The sequence below is a fragment of the Bos indicus genome, chromosome 16, assembly GCF_029378745.1.
Source record: "Bos indicus isolate NIAB-ARS_2022 breed Sahiwal x Tharparkar chromosome 16, NIAB-ARS_B.indTharparkar_mat_pri_1.0, whole genome shotgun sequence".
In the NCBI taxonomy this organism is placed as follows: Eukaryota; Metazoa; Chordata; class Mammalia; order Artiodactyla; family Bovidae; genus Bos; species Bos indicus.
In genome coordinates, this window is record NC_091775.1 from 22,020,526 (window position 1) to 22,048,485 (window position 27,960).

Sequence of the window (27,960 nt, forward strand, 5' to 3'; positions counted from 1 at the left end):
TACAGCAAGAGCAGACCAATCTATAGGGCACATTTTGTCTCCCCCTCTTAAAAAGATGCTGAATGGTGAAACATTAAGAAAGGTAATCTGGAGAGGGACTCCTGCTTGGGATGATAGGAATGTCCTGTATCTTGCTTTGTGTTGTGGTTACACTGTATATACAACCGCCAAAACTAAAAATACTAAGCACTTAAGAATTATGTGTTTTATTTTATGCTAATTACCATTAAAATAAAATGCTCATTAAAAAAAAAAAGTGCTCCTTATTATTCTCACAGGAAAATGTATTTAAAAGGAGCATAACCAAGATAATGATTATAATTCCCTGTGCTATAACTTGTATTCTTGTTGCTTATCTATTGTGTACATAGTAGCTTGTATCTCAATCTCATACCCCTAATTTGCCCCATCTCCATTATTTTGTAATAATGTTTAAAGAAGTACAATCTGTAAAAATATTGAATCACAGTGCTGAACAGCTAAAACTAATACAATATTGTAAGTTAACGATATTTCAACTAAAAAAAAATTTCAAAGGAGCATAACCAAGTCTATTCATTATAAAATTAACTACAGAACGATCTGATCTCATTCAAAACATTCTAAGCAAGATATTCTTTTTTCAATGATAGGTGATGCAAAAGAAATTCTTGGAGATCACTGACTACTAGAATCCCTCAGATTCTCATTTGTTGCGGAATCTAGGAATGGACTGACACATTTCAGCTGCATTTCACGTGTTGTTCAACTTTATGGTTTGAGAACGTCAGTGGAAATTTTGTTTCACTGCTCGTCTTGGGTATACTTGGAGGAAAACGTCTTGTGAGAAACACAGGAGTAGAAATAGTTTTCACCTAGAAATCCAAAACCCAGCTTCCAGCTCTAGGGCTAAAGGCTGCATGGAAACACGGAACAAGTCCCTTAACCATTCCGTGCCTGTGATAATCTCCTATCACAGGGCCTTCATAAGGATAAAACGTAGCAATTTGTGAAAGAACTCTGCCAAGTCAAAGCAGTTTATTATTCTAAAGTGGTTTAGCGGTATAACACTGCAGTCGAACCCTAAATTTAACCCTGACATTTTAAGTTCTCAGGGGACATCCAATGCACATCTCATTTGAACTAGAATGGCACGTTCAAGGGACAGAAACTGGTAGGTTACGCCTACTCCAAAAAAAGAGGGGTAGGAAGGCAGTCTCCTCCACTTCTAAACTTCCAGAAGTCTAGATTTCTGGGAACTGATCTTCGAAAACACCTGGTACAATCTTGCAAATTTAAAAAGGAAAATGAGGAAATAATGCCTATAGTAAGATAGATTCTTCTGTAATCCTTGTCTTGTCAACAGTCAACGAAGAAATGAATTGCTCCGGGCGTACAGAAAGCTTTCCTCCTACATTATTGTGGCGTAGTAGACAAGCAATCAGCAAGCATTGACTGTATTCCTTCGCAAATCTTTAGCACACACTTCCACGCCTTCCTTAAACTGCGTCCATCCCAGGAACGAAAAGAGAGCAAGGCCTAAAGGTCTTCAGATCATCCATCACAACTCCCTCCCCCTTCTATTCCAGGTCCAGCGGGCCCCGGCCATCACACCCTTTCCGGATCGCCCATCCCCAGGGCGGCCAGCCTCACCAGCTGTTCCCGGCGGCTGGAGCTCCGATCGGTTGGCGCCCGGCGGCCCCGAACATTAACGACACCCAAGAGCCTGGCCTCGAGGCTCAGGCCCGAGAACAGACTCCAACTACCGCACCACCAGCGACTTCCCAGGAGCAGTTCAGCATTTTGAGCTGAGCTTCCGGAAGCCGACAGCAGGCGGAAAACGGAAGCTCGGAGCAACCATTAGTTCCCCTCCCCACCTCCACTGCTTCTTTCTCTGAAAATCTCCTCTTTTTTCCTCATAGAAGGGAGAGGGGTCAATAATTTGAAATCTTTAATTAGCAAAGTTTCTTAGTTTTTCTTTCTGGTGTTTCGGACACTGAAAGAGTGTTGGAGGAAAAAAATGTGAAGTCAACGAAAGTTGAATCCCGGGGATCGGCGGAATGGTTTAGCCCGGTTGCCTAGGAGACCGAGAGTAACTCCGGAGGTGCAGCGGGCAGGCGGAGGCTATGGCCACGTTAGCCAGGCTGCAAGCCCGGTCGAAGAGCATAGCACAGCAATATTACTACAGGAACAGGTAGGGTATCAGTTAGGGGAGCGCGAAAAGGCCTGGCTTCACCCCCATCCCGTTACTCCTCAGCAGGAACGTCCTGTGAATTCATTGCGTAATTGAGTACCCCTCACTTCTCTTCCTCGTTGGTAGTCTGCAAACAGAATCACGAATTTTTGAAAGTAGTGTTAGCATACAGGGGAATTCCCGATGCAGGGGGCCATGGTTATCATCTGGAGATAATTTAAGTAAAATTCCAGTAGAAATAAAATTGTACGATAAGTGTTTTCCTTTGACATCATCACGCCACAATGGGATGAAACCTGTGTCCTCTTATGGAAAGTTTGATGGCCTCACTGGGCTCACCCTATCTCCTTAGCTGGGTGAGCTCGGAGTGTCCCCCATCTACCTCCATTATGTCACGAATGTCGCTGAACTCAACTGTTCTATGACTCACTTGTCTTCCCAGAGTGGCAGTATGTAAACTATTCTGACAGGATAATCAATACCAATTTGTTAAGAGGGCTGAAGAAGACACTGGCGGCCCTATCCATCTCTCTACACCTAAACATCCTACAAAAGGTTCCTTTGAACAATGGTCTTCTGGAAGCAATGCCTCAGGACATTTTCTAAGCTAAGAGAAGTTCCAAAAAAGTGAAAAGGACATTGGTAGAATATAGTGACATACCAGACCAATAGAAAATATGCTAAGAAGACAATCTTGCTGAGCTGTTCTTATTCTAACATTTATCTCACCTAATACATTCTTGGGCTTCCCTTGTGGCTCAGCTGGTAAAGAATACACCTGCAATGCGGGAGACCTGGGTTCAGTCCCTGGGTAGGAAAGATCCCTTGGCAAAGGGAAAGGCTACACACTCCAGTATTCTGGCCTGGAGAATTTATTATTAATATTAATATTTTCAATATGAATGAAAGTCTTTAAAGAAGGAATTGAAATTCCCAAGTTTGTCTAGTTAAAAGAAAAAAGAACAAGGTATTGAATAGCAAAGAAGAAAAACGCATATAAAATGTTAACATATGAAAAAATCAACAGGTAATTTTCTTAAGAAATTGTTTTCTTTTTCCCCTTTGTTATTGACCAGATCAGTTCTTTGCACACTGTGTACATCAGAATCACCCGAGGGTCTTGGTAAAATGCAGACTGATTCTCTGGGTCTCAGTTTTGGCCAGCATGTCTGCATTTCTCACATAGGTTCCTGTCAGGCCCCATTTTGCATAAGAAGGGAGACATTGTAAAAAAAAAAAAAAAAATGGTGTATGAGCCTATCATTTAATTCATAAACATCTGTACAAGTTGTATGTTTATTCCTTCTTTATACAAGGCAAGGAAAATGAGATTCAGCCAGATTAGTAATTTGTATGAAGTCATACAGCTAAGTCTCAAAACCAAAAGCCCAACTCTAAGGCCTATGATCTTCACTACCACCCTAGCCAAGATTTTCTTTGCACCACACTGGTTTTGATGAATTAAGGGGCAAAAAGCACCAAAATCCAGAAGTCCAAACGGCCTAAGCACATGGTTGGCCAAATCTATTATCATATAGGCAACAGAGCGGGAAGAAACCATTTTAATTCTTCTTGGCTTGTTTTAATGTTTTCCTTCTCAGTTGGTAACAAGACAGTGGCAAGCATGTTTAACAGCTGACACCAAATTGCCTCTGAAGTTAAAACACGACTTTTTTGGGAAAAATAAACTATGACTAAGTGCTTAGATTAGCACCTAAATCCTCCAGGGCCTGGGTGTCCACTGAGGAAGAGATGAGCTTCTTTGCCTAACAGAGGGGAAAGATTTGGAACTCCAAGAAGTGAGGTGTATGGTGCCTGCTAAGTTGCTTCAGTCATGTCTGACTCTGTGCAACTCTATGGACTGTGGCTCACCAGGTTCCTCTGTCGATGGGATTCTCCAGGCAAGAATACTGGAGTGGGTTGCCATGCCTTCCTCCAGGGATCTTCCCCCACACAGGGATCTTCCCCCACACAGGGATCCAACTGTGTCTTTTATATTTCCTTCATTGGTAGGCTGGTTCTTTACCACTAGTGCCACCTGGGAGAAGTATGGTAGTAGCTGATACAATGAGAAAGCTAGGGGTATGGAAAGATACGTGCATTATCAGACCCCCCCCCCACCAAGCCCTCTGGGAAGTTGCTCCACAAGAAATGTTTTGTGGGTGTTCATATTTGGTGGTTTACTCATCAAAGAGGCTAAAAATCCTGTCTAGGATGTTACTGGGCAGCAAGAAGATAATACCCAGTCATTATATGTCTAAGTATTGGCCTTTTTTTTTTTTTTTTCAACTTTCAAATTACTTCCTAGTTTCATTTCTAGTCTTCCAAACTACTGAGATTTCTTTGTGACTTATTGATCATTTATACTGTCCTATTTGTGGAAAAAAAGAGTTTGGGATATGTTCATTAATCATAGTTCATTTCCCCCATATCCTTATTTAATGTGTCAAATACTAAAAGGAATGAGTTCAAAATGTCCCACTTCCACTGAATTCCACTGAGTTTCCACTGTGTGGTATCTTTTTTATGTCATATTATTTAGATTATATATGTATTCTAGTGCATCTCTCTTCATTATTGGCTCTCTCTTTTTTTTGTTTTTTTGGATGTGCAAAATGTTACACCTTTGAATCCCACTTGCAGTTGTTAAAAATTGTTTTTATTATTTCTTTAAGCAAATTTAATGCAGTAACATACAACTTGTAACATCAATATTGAGCCGCCTTGATCGGATACGAGTTAATCATATTGTTTTGTGTATTTCTCTTTGCAAGCAGAACATTTTAAGGTTTTAAATAATTAGAATCCAGGAAATTTGTGATGGGTTAAGTTAGTTTCTTTTTTTTAATTTAATTTTTCATTTTATGTTGGAGTATCGTTGATTTACAATGTTGTGTTAGTTTCAAGTGTACAGCGAAGTGATTCAGCTATACATATACACACATATTGATATAAAGCCATCACCCTATGTTAAGCTACTTTGTAATTCTTGTCCTCTGTCATGAGTTCTCATGTATAAGCTATATTTTATTTTATTTTAGATTTTAACATTATTCAGAAGAAACTTATTTTTTAACATGAACATTTCTTATGAGGACTTAATGCACTCTACTTAGATTCTCAGTACTCTTTATGGATTAACTATTCACTGATTAATTAAATACTGACAGAGCACCTACTATGTGCTAAGGACTGTTCCATGTATTGAGGATATAGCAGTGAACAAAAAAGTCCTGAGGTAAACAGAACATAAATAAACTTACGTATAATATTTTATCTTAGGGTGATTATAATAGCAAAGAATAAAGCAGGGTAGGCAAGAAGCGAACTAAATATGCTGTTTTAAGTAGAGTGGGCTGATGAGGCTCCTCTGATCAGGAGATATTTGAACAGAGTCCTAATAAAAGTGAATGAGCAGGCCTACTAGGTAGAGATCTAAGAGATGTTACAGCCTTCAGGGGTTGTAACATTAACTGCTATACCCCTGTTGTCAGAAGCCTGCATATATGTGTTGCAAAGCAGTGTTGGAGGTCAGATCATGTGGGGCTTTTAAGCCACAGTAAAGATACTGGATTCTACCCTGATTAAGGTAGGAGGTCATTGGGGATTTTCGATAGAGGAGTGACTTGATCTGACTCTGTCTATAAAGAAAACTTGGACTTATTTTTAAATTGGATAAAGCATTTTTATTTGTTTTCTTTTTTTTTCTTCTGCTTTCCTTCTCCAATTACATCATTTATTAGTTTAACTCTTTGTGAACTCTTTTGCTTGTTATGAAAACTTCAGTCGAATTTGCTTATATAAAAAAAATAACATTTGAAATAGTTTGGAACTGTATGTGGGCTTCCCTAGTGACTCAGACAGTAAAAGAATCTGCCTGCAATGCAGGAGACCCAGGGTTGATCTCTGAGTCAGGAAGATCCCATGGAGAAGGGAATGGCTACCCACTCCAGTATATAGTTTTCTAAGGATATATAAGCAGAAATTAACCTAATAGATGTCAAAACATCTTTTAATTAATTTAGCGATAGGGAAAAGTATGTGTAGGGGAATATAGAGAAAGCAGGTGCTCAGGAAGAGGGCTGGAAGTTTGGTAGAGACACTATAGTGACCAGGTGGTCAACTGTCAAATTTCCAGGTCTCTCACCCTCTTAAATGGGGCATGGGGAATGCATGAGGCTAGAGAGGAGAGAGTAAAAAGAGAAATAAATGGGATTGAATATATGCTATGTGCTGAGAACTCTGTAAAATACTTTCACAAATATTATGTTGATTTCCACAATAATCATATGACGTGATTTTATTTTTCCTACTTTACAATGGAGGAAAATGAAATCTTTAAAGTGTAAATTACTTGTTCAGTAAGAACAAAGATCTAATGAAGTCTGATCTATCTCAGTCTAAAGTTATACTTGGATTGCTTGTTGTTTAGTCGCTCAGTTGTGTCCAACTCTTTTGTGGCCCCATGGATTGTAGCCCTCCAGGCTCCTCTGTCCATGGAATTTCCCAGGCAAGAACACTAGAGTAGGTTGCCATTTTCTTCTCCAGGGGATCTTCCCAACCCAGGAATTGAACTCATGTCTCCTGCATTGCAGGCAGATTCTTTACTGTTGAGCCATCAGGGAAGCCATGCTTGGAGTCTGGGGACTTTAATTCAAGTCCCAGCATGGAAGTAAGTACATCAAATACATAAAGCCTAACCTGCCTTTCTAAGGTCAGCTTGAGGAAAGGAAAACACCTGATATGGCAAGTACTCTCCAGTACAAGACCAGTGATTAGAGTGGACTTCATTACCTTGTGTCAACCTGAAGTATGATGTTCTTTAAGTTGGCCTGATTCTGGAATCCACTCTTCCCATGAACTTAATTTGTTTCTAACTGCAACATAGTCAAAGGTTCCTGACTGCCTTCTTAGGCTGATTACTTGGTTTGGTGTCCTTTTCTTTGGACAATCATTTTGGTCCTAGTAACCTAAATGGATAATAGCGTAATCAGATAGACATGAGTTCCTTCCTCTGATTCTAATTAATTGCTGGTTGTTTCTGTTCAGTTATACTCTGTTATGACCAGTGACATTTAGCAAGGCTTCTGCCAAGTATGCAAGAAGGATTTATGCCAGCATGCAGGAAGAGTTAAAATCCTATTCTGTGTCACTTTAGACTTAAATTTAAGCTCTTAAATTTACGCTCTTACCTGACTTAAACACTTTTGATATCAGTTTTCTCATCTGTGAAAGAGACAATAAAACCTATTGACATGTCAGCTAAGAAGACTAAATAATTGGCAGATTAATTAACACCCAGTAAATTCATAATATTATAGGCAGTCACAACAGGAGGACAAAGGATAAAAAGATCTACTCAGGATATATGATCAAAGGATCATATGATCTAAGATCAAAGTAGATCAAAGGATATATGATCTACTCAGTGGGTATAAAAAAGGCAGTTGATAAATTTAGTATCTATTTCCGAGTATTTGTCCTTTCTTTGTAAAGATTCTTAACATTTTGATATATACATTTAATGAAGTACGTAAACTATAAGTGTTTTGCTCAATAACTTTTACATTAATGTATATCTGTGTAACCGTCACTCAGATAAAGTTCTTAAGTGTTTGAAAATGTTTGTAAATGAGAAATAAAAGGAAATGTGCTTAGTAATAAAGAATATGTTTCTAAAACCAATAGCCAACATCTTGTGTATTGATGAAATACAATATAGATTTCATTCAAAAGCAAGAGAAAAATGCATATTGATTCTACTATTTGGAACTTTTTTTTCTGGAAATAGTAGTCAATACTGTAATAAAAGAAAAAAATGAGTAAGTATTGAAAGGGAAGGAATAAAAGTTGATTACAGATCATGAAATTATACAACTGAGAAGATGTAAAATAATCCTTTAAAAAACCGTCTTGTAAATAAGATGAATTTGGTAAAGTGTCAGAAAACAAATTTTTAAAAAATCAGAAATTTGTCTTGGTACCAGCAGTAACTAAATGGACTTAATATCAGACTAAAATGTTTCAAATGAAAGATCAGTGAATTTGAAGATATACCTAATATGTATTACTGGGTAGAGTGTTCTATAAATGTCAATTAGATTAGGTTGGCTGATAAATGTTCATGTTTTGACAGCTGTCTTATCAATTATTCAGAGAGACATGTTGCAATTCCCCACTATAATTTCCAAACTAAATTTGTCTATTTCCCCTTTTAGTTTTGTCAGGTTTTACTTCATGTATTTTAAAGTTATACTATTAGTTGTATATGCCTTTAAAAATATCAAATCTGCTTGATAAATGAACATTTTTATCATTATAAGATGGTTCTCCTTATACATCATAATTTTCCTTATTCTTGAGTATACTTTAAATATTAAAAATATATTTTAAACTATGAAAAGTATTTGAAGAATTTAAAACATTATTGAGATGCCTTTCTTTTATGTGTGTGTGTGTGTATACAATCTCAAACTTACATTAAACTTACAATACGGTATAGAGAGACTTCTTACAAAAACTAAATATGGCAGAAAGCCAAGAAGAACTAAAGAGCCTCTTAATGAAAGTGAAAGAAGAGAGTGAAAAGGGTGGCTTAAAACTCAACATTCAGAAAACTAAGATCATGGCATCTGGTCCCATTGCTTCATGGCAAATAGATGGGGAAACAGTGGAAACAGTGAGAAACTTTATTTTTGGGGGCTCCAAAATTGCTGCAGATGGTGACTGCAGCCATGAAATTCAAAGACGCTTGCTCCTTGGAAGGAAAGTTATGCCCAACCTAGATAGCATATTAAAAAGCAGAGACATCACTTTGCCAACAAAGGTCCGTCTAGTCAAAGCTATGGTTTCTCCAGTGGTCATGTATCCATGTGAGAGTTGGACCATAAAGAAAGCTGAGTGCCACAGAATTGATGCTCTTGAACTGTGGTGTTGGAGAAGACTCTTGAGAGTCCCTTGGACTGCAAGGAGATCCAACCAGTCCATCCTAAAGTCCTGAATATTCATTGGAAGGACTGATGCTGAAGCTGAAGCTCCAATATTTTGGCCACCTGATGTGAAGAACTGACTCATTTGAAAAGACCCTGATGCTGGAAAGATTGAAGGCGGGAGGAGAAGGGGATGACAGAGTATGAGATGGCTGGATGGCATCACCGACTCAATGGACATGAGTTTGAGTAAACTCCAGGAGTTAGCGATGGACAGGGTAGCCTGGCATGCTGAGTCCATGGGGTCGCAAAGAGTCGAACACGACTGAGTGACTGAACTGAACTGACTGAAATCGGGGTAGGTTGCAATCTGATAGCCCATTGCCTTCCAAATTCTTTTTCCACATAAGTACATTTTCTATATAATCACAGTACTACCATCAAAATCAAGAAATTAACGTTCGTACACTTCTACCATCCAATCTTCAGACTCCATTCAAGCTTTGCCAATTGTCCCAATAGTGTTATTTATAGCAAAAATTCTTGTTTTGTCTCTTCAGTTATCTTTAATATAGAATATTTTCTCAGATTTTCTTCAGTTTTCATGACTTTGCCACCTGTGAAGATCACAGGTCAGTTATTTTGTGGAATTTCCTTCAGTTTAGGTTTGTCTAATTTTTCCTCCAGTAGATTCAGGGTATGTACCTATGGCAGAAATATCACAGAAATGATGCTGGAGTCTTCTTAGTACATCTACCAGGTACTGTATCGTCTTGATTCATCCAGTTACTGATAGAGAGACATTTGGATAATGTCATTAAGATTTTGTCTGCTAGGCTTCTCCACTGTGAGATTCTTTTTTTTTTTTTTTGTAATAGGTATTTTTTAAAAGCAATTGATTTGAGGCTATGAATGTATTCTGTTCCTCTTCTAACTTTCAATTTACTTATTTTCTTATTTATATCATTATGGACACGTGATCCTATTTTAATCCATGGGTTAGACCCCATTACCCTTACCTATCTTTATGCTAGCATTATCCCAGATTTGTCTAATGGGAGCCACTTCCTTTTGTGTCCTGCTCATGGTAATATTCTCCTGCTTTCTGACACACAAAAAAACGTCGAGGCTAAGCTTTTACTTTTCCTGTCGCAACCCTGGGGTTATCTCATTTTTTCAAGGACCTCTTGTTTCTTTTAGTAGATGCCTGTGTTGTTGGGCGTTGCTGTTCTCAGGCCTTGTCACGTGGACAGAGCTAGAAAATATGTGTATGCATGCATTGGCACAGAGTTTACATCTATACTTTATCTAGAAGTCTAGGTGTTGATCGATCTATCCATTAACCCATCCATGTGGCTATTGAAATCCATGAGTTTATGTTAACAATTCTGTTTCAAATCCAGCACTACAGAGTTTGTTCTAGTATTTTTGCCCCTTTTCTAACAGAAACCTGGCTCGTTATTTTTAACATATTCACTTATTTGAATAATCCCTCTGTGTATAATCAAACTCCTGTCACTGTAACTACTTCCTCTTTTAGGGATACCACCTTTAATTCTGTGTGAGGGTTTCCTCTCTGTGCTGAACTGCCGGTTCCCAGCTAACTCAGATACCTTTTCATCACTCTTGGTCTCTGATTCCCTGTGCTGGTGACCTTCCAACTGTACACTGTTTTCACCCTTCCTCAACACCCTAAAGCCATGCCTCTTCTCCATGGGAACACTCTCCTTACTCAGATGGGACATCGTACCCCAGGCTGACCCTCCGTGTGGATGCCCATTGTACCCCACATAGGCTCTGATACTCCATGCTGAGCCATGGGGTCCTCCTATTCCCCCCACCCCACCCCACAAAGATCTTTGCTTTCCTTGCCCACTGCTGATTTCTTTAGTGAAGTGAGAAGGAGGAGGAAGAAAAGTAAATATAAAAAATTTTTAAAGTACGCTAACATGTATAAATCTACATGACAAGCTATGATAATTCCTACTTGATGATCTAATGCTAGACACTCCTGACAGTCCAGTTATTAGAACTCCCACTGCTTTCACTACAGAGGGCCATGAATTCGATCCCTGATTGGGGAACTAAGATCCTGCATGCCATGCAGCTGGAAAAAAATTGCTTATGTATTAGCAACCCCTGATTCATTGGACTGTGAGGTAATAATAGTAACAAGAGCTGTAATGAAAACTATTAATGAAAGTAAAAAAAAAATCTGCCTGCAATGTGGGAGACCTAGGTTCAATCCCTGGGTCAAGAAGATTCTCTGGAGAAGGGAATGGTTACCCTCTCCAATATTCTTGTTTGGAGAATTCCATGGACAGAGGAGCCTGATGGGCTACAGTCAATGGTCACAAAGAGTCAGACATGACTGAGTGACTAACTCTTAAATACACTGCCTGGCAATCCAGTTGTTAGGACTCTGAGTTTCCACTGCTTTCACTACGGGGGGAGAGGGGTGCCAGGGGGCAAAATCTCAATCCCTGGTTGGGGAATTAAGATCCTGTATGCCATGCAGCCAGAAAAATAAATAAATAAATAATGCCAGTGTGTTTGTAACCTATGATTCATTGAACTTGTACCATCTAAAATGTCCTATTTCTCATCATCCAGTAGTAACTGACCTTTTATTAGAAACATAGGTAATAATCAGAATCCAAAGTAGGAAATAAGCATAATTCCTGCATTTAAGGAGTTTGAAATCCTTAAGACCCAATAGTGAAGTGATATGGAAAAAATAATCATTTTGGACATCAATATGTCTTATAACCATGCCATGTCTTACCTGCTGCTCAGTCATGTGAGACTCTTTGTGAACCCATGGACTGTAGCCCACGAGGCTCCTCTGTCTGTGGGGTTTTCTAGGCAAGAATACTGGAGTAGGTTGACAGCTAATACTGGAATTTTATTCCTAATGTCTGAAATAGCTACAAGTTAAATGACAATAAGAAGCAAAGGGTATTGGGTTTTTAGTCTAGCATTTATTCAACAGCTAAGGTCAGACTAAGCATAGTATTTTGATGTGTAAAATGCAGATTTTTTGCATATTAAGGAAAAATATTTAATCACACATTTTTTTCATTTTTTAATTATTGTCAGTTATTTTCTGGCCACTAATGATATATATGCACATAGTGTTATACAGGGTTATAATACTTATTTCTAGTTGATGATGAAGTGACTGGAAACTTCCCACTTTTTCTCAGTGTTTTATTAGATTCCTGGTAATGCTTTTGGTCTTTCATCATTATTAATTCATTTAGTATTCATTGTGATAATACTGATCATAATAAATTTATTTCAAATTCATTTAGATGTCATATTTTATTCACAGCTATAGGATTTTCATTGTAATTTGGAACTAATTAATATACCATTAAAATAAAGTGTTACCCACATTTTTCATTTTAAACATAAAATGTCTAGCAGTTCATGACATATTGTATGAGTATGCAGCATCCCAGTGGTAACCCAAGTATCTGTAAATTTCATTTTTAAGCAGTTAAAAAATGGCAACAGAAAAATGTGTGTAGAAGTCAAATTTCAGCCCATAACTTAAAATTTAGCACAAAGCTAACTACTAGTTATTTCAAAGCATTTCCCTTTAATTTAATTTAATGTATGGTTCTTATTAGTATATATATATATATATATATATATACTTTTAATTAAATGGCTGTTTTAAAAACCCAGAGATTTTTAATAACTCCAAAAAGAAATTATTTAATCTTCCTTTTGACTAAGTATTATATGTTAACATTATTACTGGGAGAGTTTAAAAAGCATAAACTCAAGACAGATAATGTGATTGCTTATCTTATGTGATAATTACATATAAGGGGTAAGCTCAAACTAATATATTAGTTGAAAAAAGTCTTAGGCATATCTGTATACCGTATACTTTTTCTCTCTCCTTTGTAAAGGATGTCAGCTGTTTATTGCTGGTGAAGGAGAGAATAATGTTTTCATTAATTTCATTAATAGAATACAGTTTACCTTTGAACTAAATGGGTTTGAACTACCCAGGTCCACTTATATTCAGATATTTTTTTCAACAGATGCGTTCTACAATAATGCACAATCCCCAATTGTTTGAATGCTGGGAATGATTGAAGGTGGGAGGAGAAGGGGACGACAGAGGATGAGATGGTTGGATGGCATCACCGACTCAGTGGACATGAGTTTGAGTAAGCTCCGGAAGTTGGTGATGGACAGGGAAGCTTGGCATGCTGCAGTCCATGGGGTCACAGAGGTGGACACGACTGAGTGACTGAACTGAACTGCGGGTATTTGGGCTGATGTAAGATTATGCATAGGATTTTTGACTGAGTGGGGTGTTGGTGCCCTGAACAGCCTCATTATCAAGGGTCAACCAGATTTACTATAGGCATTTGAAATATTAAAGGCTCAGAATCTAGAAAAATGGTACTGATAACCTATTTGCAGAGCAGGAATAGAGACAGAGATGTAGAGAACAGACCTGTGGACATGGAAACAGGGGAAGGAGAGGGTAGGGTGAATTGAGAGAGTAGTATTGATGTATATACACTACCATCTATAAAGTAAATTGCTAGTGAATAGCCACTATATAGCATAGGGAGCTCAGCTCGATGCTTTGTGATGACTTAGAAGGGTGCGATTGGGGGGTGCGCTGGGAGGGGAACTCTAGAGGGTGGGGATATATGTACACATATAGCTGATTCATGTTGTCATATAGCAGAAACGAGCACAACAATGTAAAGCAGTTATTTTCCAATAAAAAATTTTAATGGTAAAAAGGGTTAAATAACCATGAAAAACCATTTTATCTATTATCATGAACTTGACTTTATATCAGCCTTTTTGAATAAATGTTTCTTTCCTTATCTTCTTTACCCTCTGTCTTCTTTGAATTGCCTGCTCTACTAGACATTGTGTTACTTTATCTTCTCTATTTTTGCCCTAAATGACATTTTTATTTCCTGTACTAGAATAGAATATTGACTAGGATAAAAATGTTAAAAGAAAAATGAAAGATTCCTTCTAACCCTGAAACCCCATGAAATAGTGGCCTTGTTTTCATGACTGATTGATGGCATTTGACACTGTTTAATCATGATCTCCCTTCTTGATGCTCTTCCAGTAACTTCTAGGGAACTGTAAAATACTTACGTCTTTTATTTGGGCCTTATGTTTTTTCCTGTTGTTTGGCATCTTTCACTATAAATTTTTTTGAACCAAAGACCATTACATTTTGGAGATATGTGATGCCAAGGCCTCAGTGATAATATTCAGGGAATCTAATATCCCTTTGTATTGTACACAGAACTCTGAAAACTAGTTAAGAACTTTGCCTTCTGCCTTGACTTCAGCTATTACTTATCTTATCTTCCTTCCTTCCTTCTTTTTTTCCTTTCTCTGTCCTTCCACGGACATTAGTTTAGCTTCTCCTATGAATCAGATACTTTAGTATATGTTGGGATACAGATAAAATAAAAGGTGAGCCTTTCTCTCAAGAAGATAAATATTATGATTAGTATACAGAAGAATTTTCAGAGTACTATAAAGATACATCCCTTTGGAAGTTGTAGTTGCAAAAGTCATTTCAAGAACAGGGTATAGTTTTGTGATAGCTTGAAGGCAAGAGAGCACATGGCCTATTCTGGGAACTATAGGAATAGAATGGCTCTGTCATAGGATTGAAGTGGTAAAAGAAGACATGGGAGATGAAGTCTGAGGCCGGGTGGATGAACTATGACATCCTAAGAACCTTAGACATCATTCAGAAGATTTAGGGGTGTTTTGTGGGATTTCCACAAAGGGGTTTTATGAAAAAATTGACTTTGATTTGATTAGATTCAGGTTTTAGAAAGACCATTCAAACAGTGGCTGGAAGGATGGAACAGAGTAGAAAACTAGTGCCTGGGAAACAATGGTTTTGCAAGAAGCTAATCTTTAAAAGGTGAAGACACAAACTAATGCAGAGAATTGGTCTTGCCGTTTCTGACTGATTGAATAATATTGTCTTTCATGAGAAATGGCTTGCAGAAAAAGTTGGCGTAAAGCTCAACATTCAGAAAACTAAGATCATGGCATGTGGTCCCATCACTTCATGGGAAATAGATGGGGAAACAGTGGAAACAGTGTCAGACTTTATTTTTGGGGGCTCCAAAATCACTGCAGATGGTGATTGCAGCCATGAAATTAAAAGACACTTACTCCTTGGAAGGAAAGTTATGACCAACCTAGATAGCATATTCAAAAGCAGAGACATTACTTTGCCAACAAAGGTTCGTCTAGTCAAGGCTATGGTTTTTCCAGTGGTCGTGTATGGATGTGAGAGTTGGTCTGTGAAGAAAGCTGAGTGCTGAAGAACTGATGCTTTTGAACTGTGGTGTTGGAGAAGACTCTTGAGAGTCCCTTGGACTGCAAGGAGATCCATCCAGTCCATTCTAAAGGAGATCAGTCCTGGATGTTCATTGGAAGGACTGATGCTAAAGCTGAAACTCCAATACTCTGGCCACCTCATGTGAAGAGTTGACTCGTTGGAAAAGACTCTGATGCTAGGAGGGATTGGGGGCAAGAGGAGAAGGGGATGACAGAGGATGAGATGGCAGGATGGCATTACCAACTCGATGGACATGAGTTTGAGTGAACTCCGGGAGTTGGTGATGGACAGGGAGGCCTAGCATGCTGTGATTCATGGGGTTGCAAATAGTCGGACATGACTGAGCAACTAAACTGAACTGAACTGAAAAGAGAAGAACAGAGGGTGGCTGTGTATGGAGGAAGGATGAGAGGAGTTATTTTAGATCTGTTGACTTAAAGTACCTGAGGAATATCACAGCACAGACGTTAAGATATCTTAGATACACAGATTAGGATTGCTGTGCATCCTCTGAGAACCTACTCAAATGCTTCCTTTGACTCCCATCTTTTCCCTACTGATTTTTTTATTTAAAAAAAAAAACCCTTTTCTGCTTTTATATTTTCCAGATCTTTACTTCTGACATGATATTTCCCTTTTCCTGTATGGTATTTGACTTTTCACAGGGTTTTCTTTACTGTTAAATTATTTTTCACTTCTATTAGTTTGAGAGTAGAGATTATGTCTTTGGTTTAAATGGCTTGCTAAATGTGATGGCAGCATCATGGCAGCAGAGGTTCTTCCTTTTCCTCTCCACTTTGATTTAAAACTAATCAGACATACATTACCAGAAGAAGAAAAGAAATTAAAAAAAGAGAGCACCTCTGCACAGCATACTAGAAAACCTGGGGTATCCATCCATCTGTGCACCTGAGAGTGGATGGATTGGACTGCAGAGGAGGTGGCAGAGCAAGGGAAGTGGCACTGGATCTGGTGGCAGCAGAGGAGTCATGGCAGAGAAGGCAGATCCCAATCTGTCAGTGAGCTGGTGCAACCTTTCTGGAAGAGGAGGTAGAGGTAGAGGATGATGGTGGTGAGTAGGGGGTCTGTCCTGTCTGTGTTGCAACTAAAGGCACCAGGTTCTCTCTGAGGACACTCAGTGGCCGTGGGAGGTAAAAGAAAGGGAGGTAAGCAGAGCACAGAAAATGAAGGAAGTCGTCGTCTTTCTCCTGGGCAGCAAAAAGACTGCCCATGCCCCTCTAGGACACCCTCCCACCCCCGCCACGCACACAATTAAGGGACCTTCTACTGAGCTGTGGACACACTTAAAGTCCCAAGTAATAAGCGCACACCTCTCCAGGCTTTGCACTACCTTGGCTGTATTGTTTGGTGTATGCGCCCAACCTTAGGGGCAAGTCAGTGCCAGTAAGAACAAGAAACTCGTGTATATAGCACTACCTTTGGGAAAACAAAAGGAAGGCTCCTAATTATTAACCTGGTGAACTGTTAGAATTAAAGTAAATAAAGCCTTGAAAAAATAAAAAAGAAGGGCATGACAACCCACTCCAGCATTCTTGCCTGGAGACTCCCACGGACAGAGGACCCTATGTGGTCAATTGTGTTGCCAAGAGTTGGGCACATCTGAAGTGACTTAGCATGCAAAATAAGAAAGTCTACCTCAAATACAACAGTAGAGATGCTTTTCATCAGCCACCATAAATAGTAAGGGTAGCATGATATTACAAAATTAAATGACAATTTTCCGGCAGCCAAATCCAAAGGCATGGCATATTACAAATTAATAAGAATTTAAAATAAGTGTTATAAAGGAATTCAGTGGGCTACAAGAAAATTCAGAAAGGCAATATAATAGGCAATAATACTAAAAGTGTGAGAGATTTTAAAGCCCCACTATTAGCAATGGCTAGATTGTCCAAAGAGAAAATCAAGGCAATGTTGGGATTGAACAACACTTTATAAGGAATGAATTTATTAGACATATATTGAACATTCTATCCAACAGCAGTGGAATGCACATTCTTCTCAAGAGCACATGGAATATTCTTCAGGATAGATCATATAATAGGCCACACACACAAAAAAAAACTTGGCAAATTTAAAAGATTGAAATCATATCTATCTCCTCTGACTACAGTAGTATGAAGCTAGAAATCAACAAGAGAAAAGTGAGAAGATCTGCAAATATGAACAACATACTTCTAGACAACCACTGGATCAAAAGAAAAATCAAAAGGGAAATAAAAAATTGTCTCAAAACAAATGAAAATTAAAACATAACATATCAAATACTGTGAGATTCAGCAAAAGTAGTTCTGAGAGGAAAGTTTATAGCAATAAATGTATATGTTAAGAAATTTCATCTCAATTGAGTAACCAAACTTTACTCCTCAAGGAGCTAGAAAAAGAACAAATGAAGTTCAAAGTCAGCAGAAAGAAGGAAATAAGGATCAGAATGTAAATAAATGAACTAGAGACCACAAAAGCAATAAGAAGGATCAACAAAATTAAGAACTGATTCTTCAAAAAAAGATAAGCAAAATTGACAAACCTAGACAAAAAGGGGACTCAAATAAATTTAGAAATGAAAGAAGAGATATCACAACTGATGCTACAGAAATACATAGAATCCAAAGAGACTGCTATTGAGCATCTACACCAAAAATTATACAACCTAGAAGAAATGGATACATTTCTAGAAGCAAACAACCTACCAAGATTAAATTAGGAAAAAAAAAAAAAAAAAGCAAATCTGAACAGACAATAATGAGTAAAGAGACTGAATTGGTAATTTTAAAACTTCTAACAGAAAACTCCAGGATCAGATGGGATCACTTCAGAATTCTACCTAACATTTAAAGAAAATGTGAACACCAATACTTTTCAAATTTTTCCAAAATGTTGAAGAAGATGTCCAAACTCATTCTGCAAGCATTATTTTGATACCAAGACTAGATAAAGATGCAACAAGAAAAGAAAACTGTAGACCACTATCCCTTATGAACATAGGTGAAAAAAATTCTCAACAAAATGTTAGTTAACTGAATTCAAGAACACTTTGGACACTATGACCAAGTGGGATATATCACTGGGATGCAAGGACTATTTGATATATGCAAATCAGTAAATATAATATATCATCATATCAATAAAATGAAAGACAAAAATCATATGGTCATCTCAGTAGATTCAGAAAAAGCATTTGACAGAATACAACATCTTTTGATGATAAAAACCCTTAATAGACTGAGTATAGAAAGAATATACCTTAAAATAATATAGCCCATGCATGACAAACCCAGCTAACATTATTCTTAATGTAGAGAAATTGAAAATATTTCCTCTAAGATCGAGATCAAGGAAATTATCTTACCACTCCTACTCAGTATAGTACTGGATGTTCTAGCTAGAGTAATTAGGCAAGACAAAGAAAGACATCCAAATTGGAAAGGAAGGAGTAAAACTCATTATTTGCTGATGATAGAAATGGTATGGATGATAGAAGTAGACGATATTAGGAGGTGACAAGAATAGACAGAAGAACTACACAAAATGATCTTACTGACCCAGATAACCGTGATGGTTTGATCACTCACCTAGAACCAGACATCCTGGAAGTGAAGTGGGCCCTAGGAAGCATCACTATGAACAAAGCTAGTGGAGGTGATGTAATTCCAGCTGAGCTATTCCAAATCCTAAAAGATGATGCTGTGAAAATGCTGCATTCAATATGCCAGGAAACTTGGAAAACTCCACAGTGGCCACAGGACTGGAAAAATCAGTTTTCATTCCAATCCCAAAGAAAGGCAATGCCAAAGAATGCTCTGCTGTTGCTGCTGCTAAGTCACTTCAGTGTCCAACTCTGTGCGACCCCATAGATAGCAGCCCACCAGGCTCCCCCCTCCCTGGGATTCTCCAGGCAAGTACACTGGAGTGGGTTGCCATTTCCTTCTCCAATGCATTAAAGTGAAAAGTGAAAGTGAAGTTGTTCAGTTATGTCTGACTCTTAGGGACCCCATGGACTGCAGCCCACCAGGCTCCTCTGTCCATGGGATTTTCCAGGCAAGAGTACTGGAGTGGGGTGCCATTGCCTTCTCTGAAAGAATGCTCAAACTTCCACAAAACTGCACTCATTTCACAGGCTAATAAAGTAATGCTGAAAATTCTCCAGCTAAGTTACAACAGTACATGAACTTTGAACTTCTAGATGTTCAAGCTGAATTTAGAAAAGGGAGACGAACCAGATATCAAACTGCCAACATCAACTGGATCATAGGAAAAGCAAGAGAATTCCAGAAAAACATCTACTTGTGCTTCATTAACTATGCTAAAGTCTCTGTGTGGATCACAACAAACTGTGAAAAATTCTTAAAGAGATGGGGCTACCAGGTCACCTTACCTGCCTCCTATGAAATCTGCTTGCAGGTTAAAAAGCAATAGTTAGAACCAGACACGGAACAACTGACTGGTTCCAGATTAGGAAGGGAGTATGTCAAGGCTGTATATTGTCACCCTGCTTATTTAACTTATATGCAGAGTACATCATGCAAAATGCTGGGCTGGATGAAGCACAAGCTGGAATCAAGATTGCTGGGAGACAGCAATCCCACTGCTGGGCATACACACTGAGGAAACTAGAATTGAAAGAGATACATGTATTCCAATGTTCATTGCAGCACTGTTTACAATAGCTAGGACATAGAAGCAACCTAGATGTCCATCGGCAGATGAATGGATAAGAAAGCTGTGGTACATATACATGATGGAATATTACTCGGCCATTAAAAAGAATGCATTTGAAATAAAAACCACAATGAGGTTCCATCTCATGCCGGTTGGAATGGCTGCTATCCAAAGGTCTACAAACAATAAATGCTGGAGAGGGTTCAGAGAAAAGGGAACCCTCTTACACTGTTGGTGGGAATGCAAACTAGTACAGCCACTATGGAGAACAGTATAGAGATTCCTTAAAAAACTGGAAATAGAACTGCTATATGACCCAGCAATCCCACTCCTCGGCATACACACCAAGGAAACCAGAATTGAGAGACGTGTGTACCCCAGTGTTCACTGCAGCACTGTTTATAATAGCCAGGATATGGAAGCAACCTAGATGCCCATCAGCAGATGAATGGATAAGAAAGCCATGGTACATATACACAATGGAATATTACTTAGCTATTAAAAAGAATGCATTTGAATCAGTTCTAATGAGGTGGATGAAACTGGAGCCTATTATACAGACTAAAGTAAGTGAGAAAGAAAAACACCAATACAGTATATTAACACATATATATGGAATTTAAAAAGATGGTAATGATGACCCTATATGCAAGACAGCAAAAGAGACAGAGATGTAAAGAACAGACTTTTAGACTCCGTGGGAGAGGGAGAGGGTGGGATGATTTGAGAGAATAGCATTGAAACATGTATATTATCATATGTGAAATAGATCACCAGTCCAGGTTTGATGCATGAGACAGGGTGCTCAGGGCTGGTGCACTGGGATGACCTTGAGGGATGGGATGGGGAGGGAGGTGGGAGAGGGGTTCAGTATGGGGAACACATGTATACCTATGGCTAATTCATGTCAATGTATGGCAAAAACCACTACAATATTGTAAAGTAATTAGCCTCCAATTAAATAAATTTAAAAAATAAAAAGAATGCATTTGAATCAGTTCTAATGACGTGAATGAAACTGGAGCCTATTATACAGAGTGAAGTAAGTCAGAAAGAAAAATACCACTAAAGTATATTAATGCATATATATGGAATTTAGAAAGATGGTAACAATGCCCCTATATGTGAGACAGCAAAAGAGACACAGATGTAAAGAACAGACTTTTGGACTCTGTGGGAGGAGGTGAGGGTGGGACGATTTGAGAAAATACCATTGAAACATGTATATTACCATATGTGAAACAGATCGCCAGTCCAGCTTTGATGCATGAGACAGGGTGCTCAGGGCCAGTGCACTGGGATGTCCCTGAGGGATGGGATGAGGAGGGAGGTAGGAGAGGGATTCAGGATGGGGGACACATGTACACCCATGGCTGATTCATGTGAATGAATGGCGAAAAAAAACCACTACAATGTTGTAAAGTAATTCAGATCAGATCAGATCAGTCGCTCAGTCGTGTTGGACTCATGAATCACAGCACGCCAGGCCTCCCTGTCCATCACCAACTCCCGGAGTTCACTGAGACTCACGTCCATCGAGTCAGTGATGCCATCCAACCATCTATCCTCTGTCGTCCCCTTCTCCTCTTGCCCCCAATCCCTCCCAGCATCACAGTCTTTTCCAATGAGTCAACTCTTCGCATCAGGTGGCCAAAGTACTGGAGTTTCAGCTTTAGAATCAGTCCTTCCAAAGAACACCCAGGACTGATCTCCTTTAGAATGCACTGGTTGGATCTCCTTGCAGTCCAAGGGACTCTCAAGAGTCTTCTCCAACACCACAGTTCAAAAGCATCAATTCTTTGGCATTCAGCCTTCTTCACAGTCCAACTCTCACATCCATACATGACCACAGGAAAAACCATAGCCTTGACTAGATGAAACTTTGTTGGCAAAGTAATGTCTCTGTTTTTGAATATGCTATCTAGGTTGGTCATAACTTTCCTTCCAAGGAGTAAGCGTTTTTTAATTTCATGGCTGCAGTCACCATCTGTAGTGATTTTGGAGCCCAGAAAAATAAAGTCTGACACTGTTTCCACTGTTTCCCCATCTATTTCCCATGAAGTGATGGGGCCGGATGCCATGATCTTCGTTTTCTGAATGTTGAGCTTTAAGCCAACTTTTTCACTCTCCACTTTCCCTTTCATCAAGAGGCTTTTGAGTTCCTCTTCACTTTCTGCCATAAGGGTGGTGTCATCTGCATATCTGAGGTTATTGATATTTCTCCCGGCAACCTTGATTCCAGCTTGTGTTTCTTCCAGCCCAGCATTTCTCATGATGTACTCTGCATATAAGTTAAATAAACAGGGTGACAATATACAGCCTTGATGTACTCCTTTTCTTATTTGGAACCAGTCTGTTGTTCCATGTCCAGTTCTAAGTGTTGCTTCCTGACCTGCATACACATTTCTCAAGAGGCAGATCAGGTGGTCTGGTATTCCCATCTCTTTCAGAATTTTCCACAGTTTCTTGTGATCCACACAGTCAAAGGCTTTGGCATAGTCAATAAAGCAGAAATAGATGTTTTTCTGGAACTCTCTTGCTTTTTGGATGATCCAGCAGATGTTGGCAATTTGATCTCTGGTTCCTCTGCGTTTTCTAAAACCAGCTTGAACTTGAGGAAGTTCATGGTTCACATATTGCTGAAGCCTAGCTTGGAGAATTTTGAGCATTACTTTACTAGCGTGTGAGATGAGTGCAATTGTGTGGTAGTTTGAGCATTCTTTGGCATTGCCTTTCTTTGGGATTGGAATGAAAACTGACCTTTTCCAGTCCTGTGGCCACTGCTGAGTTTTCCAAATTTGCTGGCATATTGAGTGCAACACTTTCACAGCATCATCTTTCAGGATTTGGAATAGCTCAACTGGAATTCCATCACCTCCACTTGCTTTGTTCGTAGTGATGCTTTCTAAGGCCCACTTGACTTCACATTCCAGGATATCTGGCTCTAGGTGAGTGATCACACCATCGTGATTATCTGGGTTGTAAAGATCTTTTTTGTACAGTTCTTCTGTATATTCTTGCCATCTCTTCTTAATATTTTCTGCTTCTGTTAAGTCCATATCATTTCTGCCCTTTATTGAGCCCATCTTTGCATGAAATGTTCCCTTGGTATCTCTGATTTTCTTGAAGAGATCCCTAGTCTTTCCCATTCTGTTGTTTTCCTCTCTTTATTTGCATTGATAGCGAAGAAGGCTTTCTTATCTCTTCTTGCTATTCTTTGGAACTCTGCATTCAGATGTTTATATCTTTCCTTTTCTCCTTTGCTTTTCACTTCTCTTCTTTTCACAGTTATTTGTAAGGCCTCCCCCGACAGCCATTTTGCTTTTTTGCATTTCTTTTCCATGGGGATGGTCTTGATCCCTGTCTCTTGTACAATGTCATGAACCTCATTCCATAGTTCATCAGGCACTCTATCTATCAGATCTAGGCCCTTAAATCTATTTCTCACTTCCACTGTATAATCATAAGGGATTTGATTTAGGTCATCCCTGAATGGTCTAGTGGTTTTCCCTACTTTCTTCAATTTCAGTCTGAATTTGGCAATAAGGAGTTCATGGTCTGAGCCACAGTCAGCTCCTGGTCTTGTTTTTGCTGACTGTATAGAGCTTCTCCATCTTTGGCTGCAAAGAATATAAGAATCTGATTTCGGTGTTGACCATCTGGTGATGTCCATGTATAGAGTCTTCTCTTGTGTTGGAAGAGGGTGTTTGTTATGACCAGTGCATTTTCTTGGCAAAACTCTATTAGTCTTTGCCCTGCTTCATTCCGTATTCCAAGGCCAAATTTACCTGTTACTCCAGGTGTTTCTTGACTTCCTACTTTTGCATTCCAGTCCCTTATAATGAAAAGGACATCTTTTTTGGGTGTTAGTTCTAAAAGGTCTTGTAGGTCTTCATAGAACCGTTCAGCTTCTTATTGGCCTCCAATTAAAATAATTAGTTAAAAAGATTGCCAGGAGAGATATCAATAACCTCAGATACGCAGATTACACCACCCTTATGGCAGAAAGTGAAGAAAGTGAAGAGGAACTAAAGAGCCTCTTGATGAAGGTGAAAAAGGAGAGTGAAGAAGCTGGCTTCAAAGTCAACATTCAAAAAACTAAGATCATGGCATCCTGTGCTGTCACTTCATGGCAGATGGGGAAACAATGGAAACAGTGAGAGACTTTATTTTGGGAGGTTCCAAAATCACTGCAGATGGTGACTGCAGCCATGAAATTAAAAGATGTTTGCTCCTTGGAAGAAAAGCTATGACAAACCTAGACAGCATATGAAAAAGCAGAGACATTTATTTGCCAACAAATCTGTATAGTCAAAGGTAAGATTTCTCCAATAGTCATGTATGCATGTGACAGTTGGACCGTAAAGAAGGCTGAGCATTAAAGAACTGATGCTCCTGAACTGTGGCATTAGAGAAGACTCTTGAGAGTCTCTTGGACTGCAAGGAGATCAAACCATTCAATCTTAAAGGAAATCAGTCCTGAATATTCATTTCACTTTCATGCATTGGAGAAGGAAATAGCAACCCACTCCAGTGTTCTTGCCTGGAGAATCCCAGGGACGGGAGAGCCTGTGGCTGCTGTCTATGGGGTCACACAGAGTCAGACACGACTGAAGTGACTTAGCAGCAGCAGCATTCATTGGAAGGACTGATGCTGAAGCTGAAACTCCAATACTTTGGCCACCTGATGCAAAGAACTGATTCATTGGAAAAGACCCGGATGCTGAGAAAGTTGAAGGCAGGAGGAGAAGGGTGTAACAGAGGAGAAGATGGTTGGATGGTATCACTGACTCAATGGACTTGAGTTTGAGCAAGCTCCAGGAGTTGGTAATGGACAGGGAAGCCTGGTGTGCTGCAGCCCATCAGACTGCAAAGAGTTGGATATGACTGAATGACTGAACAACAACTGATACTATATATAGAAAATCCCAAAGAATTCCTTAAGAACTGCTGCTGACTTAATCAACAATTTCAGTAAAGTTGTAGGATTTGAATTTAGACAGAAATCAATTGAATTCCTTTACACTAATGATGAAATAGCCGAAAAAACAATAAATTATAGAATCTCATTCACAGTAAAATCAAAACCCATAGGATAAGTTTAATCAAGGAAGTAAAAGATATGCACAATGAAAACTACAAAAGTCTGCTAGAAGAAAATGAAGAACACAAACAAATAGAAAGGCATCCTGTATTCTTAGATTGGAATAAGTAATATGTTAAAATACCCATATAACCGCCAAACCATCTACAGAGTCAGTGCTATCCCCACCCAAACACCAAAGGTATTCTTTACAGAAATAGAAGAAACAATCCTGAAATTTATGAGGAACCACAAAGACTCTGAGTAGCCAAAGCAATCCTGAGACAAAAAAACCAAAGCTGGAGGTATCACACGTCTGGATTTCATAGTATAATAGAAAGTCATAGTAAGAAAAGCAGTGTTGATCTGACACAAAAATAGACACATTGACTAATAGGACAGAATGCTGTTGCTGCTGCTGCTAAGTTGCTTCAGTCGTGTCCGACTCTGTGCGACCCCATAGACGGCAGCCCACCAGGCTCCCCCGTCCCTGGGACTCTCCAGGCAAGAACAATGGAGTTGGTTGCCATTTCCTTCTCCAATGCATGAAAGTGAAAAGTGAAAGGGAAGGCACTCAGTCATGTCTGACTCTTCGCGACCCCATGGACTGCAGCTTACCAGGCTCCTCCATCCATGGTATTTTCCGGGCAAGAGTACTGGAGTGGGGTGCCATCGCCTTCTCTGATAGGACAGAATAGAAACCCTAAAATTAAATCCCATCATATATGGTCATCTAATATTTGAAAAGTGAGCCAGGAATACTCAGTGGGAAAGCGAAGTCTTTTCAATAAATGATGGTGGGAAAACTGGAGAAACACATGAAGAGCAGTGAAATTGGACCCCTATCTCACAACACTCACAAACGTTAACTCAAGATGGATTAAAGAGTTAAATACAAGATCTGATACTGTAAAACTAGAAGAAAACTTAGAGATAAAGCTCATCGATACTGGTCTTGGCAATAATTTTTTGAGCATGATGCCAAAATCATAAACAACAAAGAAAAAAATCCACAAATGCAACTATATCAAATTCAAAAACTTCTGTACAGTATCATAAACAATTAAAAAGAATGTACAGAATGGGAGACAAATTTTGCAAATCATGTATTCAACAGGGGCTTAGAACAGAAAAGCAAACAGTTCCATTAAAAAAATGGGCAGAAGAACTAAATAGTCGTTTCTCTAAAGAAGACATGGAAGTGGCCAACAGACACATGAAAAGATGTTTAACATCGCTAATCATAAGGCAAATGCAAATAAAAACCACCATGAGATATCCTCATCTCCCATCTGTTAAAATGGCTATTATCAAGAAGGCAAGAGACAACAGATGCTATCAAGTCTGTGGTGAGAAGAGAACCCTTACATGTTGTTGGTGGGAATGTAAATTGGCCCAACCAGTGTGGCAAACAATGTAAAGTTTCCTCAAAAAATTAAAAATAGATCTACCATATGATCCAGCTATTCCACTTCTGGGTATAAGCTAAAAGAAATGACTACAGGATTTTTGACAGTATATATGAACTCCACACTTAACGCAGCATTATTCATAATAGCCAAAATAGGGAAACAGTTCAAATACCCATAAATGAATGAATGGGTAAAAAAGATATGGTATTATACACAGTGGGATATTGTTCAGTCATAAGAAAGATATCTTCCCATTTGTGACAACATGGATGGACCTTGAGCACATTATGCTACTTGAAATAAGTCAGACGGAGGGACAAGTACTGTATTAGATCACTTATATATGGAATCTAAAAAAATTAGACATATAAAAAAGAGGTGAAAATGGTGGTTACCAGAAAAAGGCGATGGCTAAGAATGATGGTGTTTAAGGGTACAAACTCGAAGTGAGTAGTGAGTAAGCCATCCAGATCCAAAGCATATAATAAATATAGACAGTAATATTGTGTATAATGTCTATAATCATGTAATGTGATAAATACTGCTATATCATCAATCATATTACAATATGTAAATGTGTCTATGTAATAAGCTTTATACCTTAAACTTAGCAAAATGTTACACATCAAATTTATTCAATAGTAAATACCATACTAACTTAGCACATAATTTACATATAGTAAATATTTTTTGATTAATTAATAAGATAATGACAAGACTGGTATATTTTTTTCTTATTGCAATCTACATAGATGCCCACCATTATGTAATAATGTAATAATTATCATTATTGCTTATTGAAAACACATTATTTATCAGTCTTTCAAGTTCTTTATGATATGCCTGCAAACATACTCATGATTGCTATTATTGAAATTTTACAGAAGAAACTGAATTTTGGATTAAAAAGCTTGCTTAAGGTAAACCCAGCCAGTAAGTGGCACAGTTTAAGCTAAGGTCTTTGTACAAAACTAAAGAGCTGGCAAATATCCTAACATTTTAACTAAGTTAGGCTGTGGTTCATGTTATATTAAATAGGCAAGTTCCTTAGGTTTTAATGCCTAGATATGTCTAATACTTTCCTTAACATTGAAATGCATTTATATTTTTCTAAAGGATTATGTTTATTTCAATACAGATTAAACTTTTTAAAATTTGAAAATATTATACAACTCTTATAAAATGACTTGCTAAATTCAGAAATTAATAAATTTCTCCTTTCACATTTTAGTCCCTAAAGGCAATCACTTTTAATAACTTTGTTCAAAGTAAGACTTTTTCTGTGTATACATTTGCATATTAATATAGTTTAAATT

At 38.4% G+C, this 27,960-nt stretch overlaps 2 protein-coding genes across 11 annotated transcripts in view; one reads left to right on the forward strand and one right to left on the reverse strand.

The window, feature by feature from the left end:
- GPATCH2 (G-patch domain containing 2) overlaps positions 1 to 1,819 on the reverse strand; it is a 198,848-nt gene extending 197,029 nt beyond the window's left edge. For 7 of the 8 annotated variants that reach the window (XM_070767946.1, XM_070767947.1, XM_070767948.1 and 4 more), the window contains exon 1: positions 1,633 to 1,819. In XM_070767946.1, coding sequence (XP_070624047.1) covers positions 1,633 to 1,688 — 56 coding nt within the window. In that variant the 5' untranslated portion in view covers positions 1,689 to 1,819. The remainder of the gene's footprint in view (positions 1 to 1,632) is intronic. The other variant, XM_019976544.2, reaches the window with a different exon arrangement.
- The window catches only part of SPATA17 (spermatogenesis associated 17), a 243,114-nt gene continuing 216,959 nt past the window's right edge, over positions 1,806 to 27,960 (forward strand). For 2 of the 3 annotated variants that reach the window (XM_019976944.2, XM_019976943.2), the window contains exon 1: positions 1,806 to 2,173. In XM_019976944.2, coding sequence (XP_019832503.2) covers positions 2,106 to 2,173 — 68 coding nt within the window. In that variant the 5' untranslated portion in view covers positions 1,806 to 2,105. The remainder of the gene's footprint in view (positions 2,174 to 27,960) is intronic. The other variant, XM_019976945.2, reaches the window with a different exon arrangement.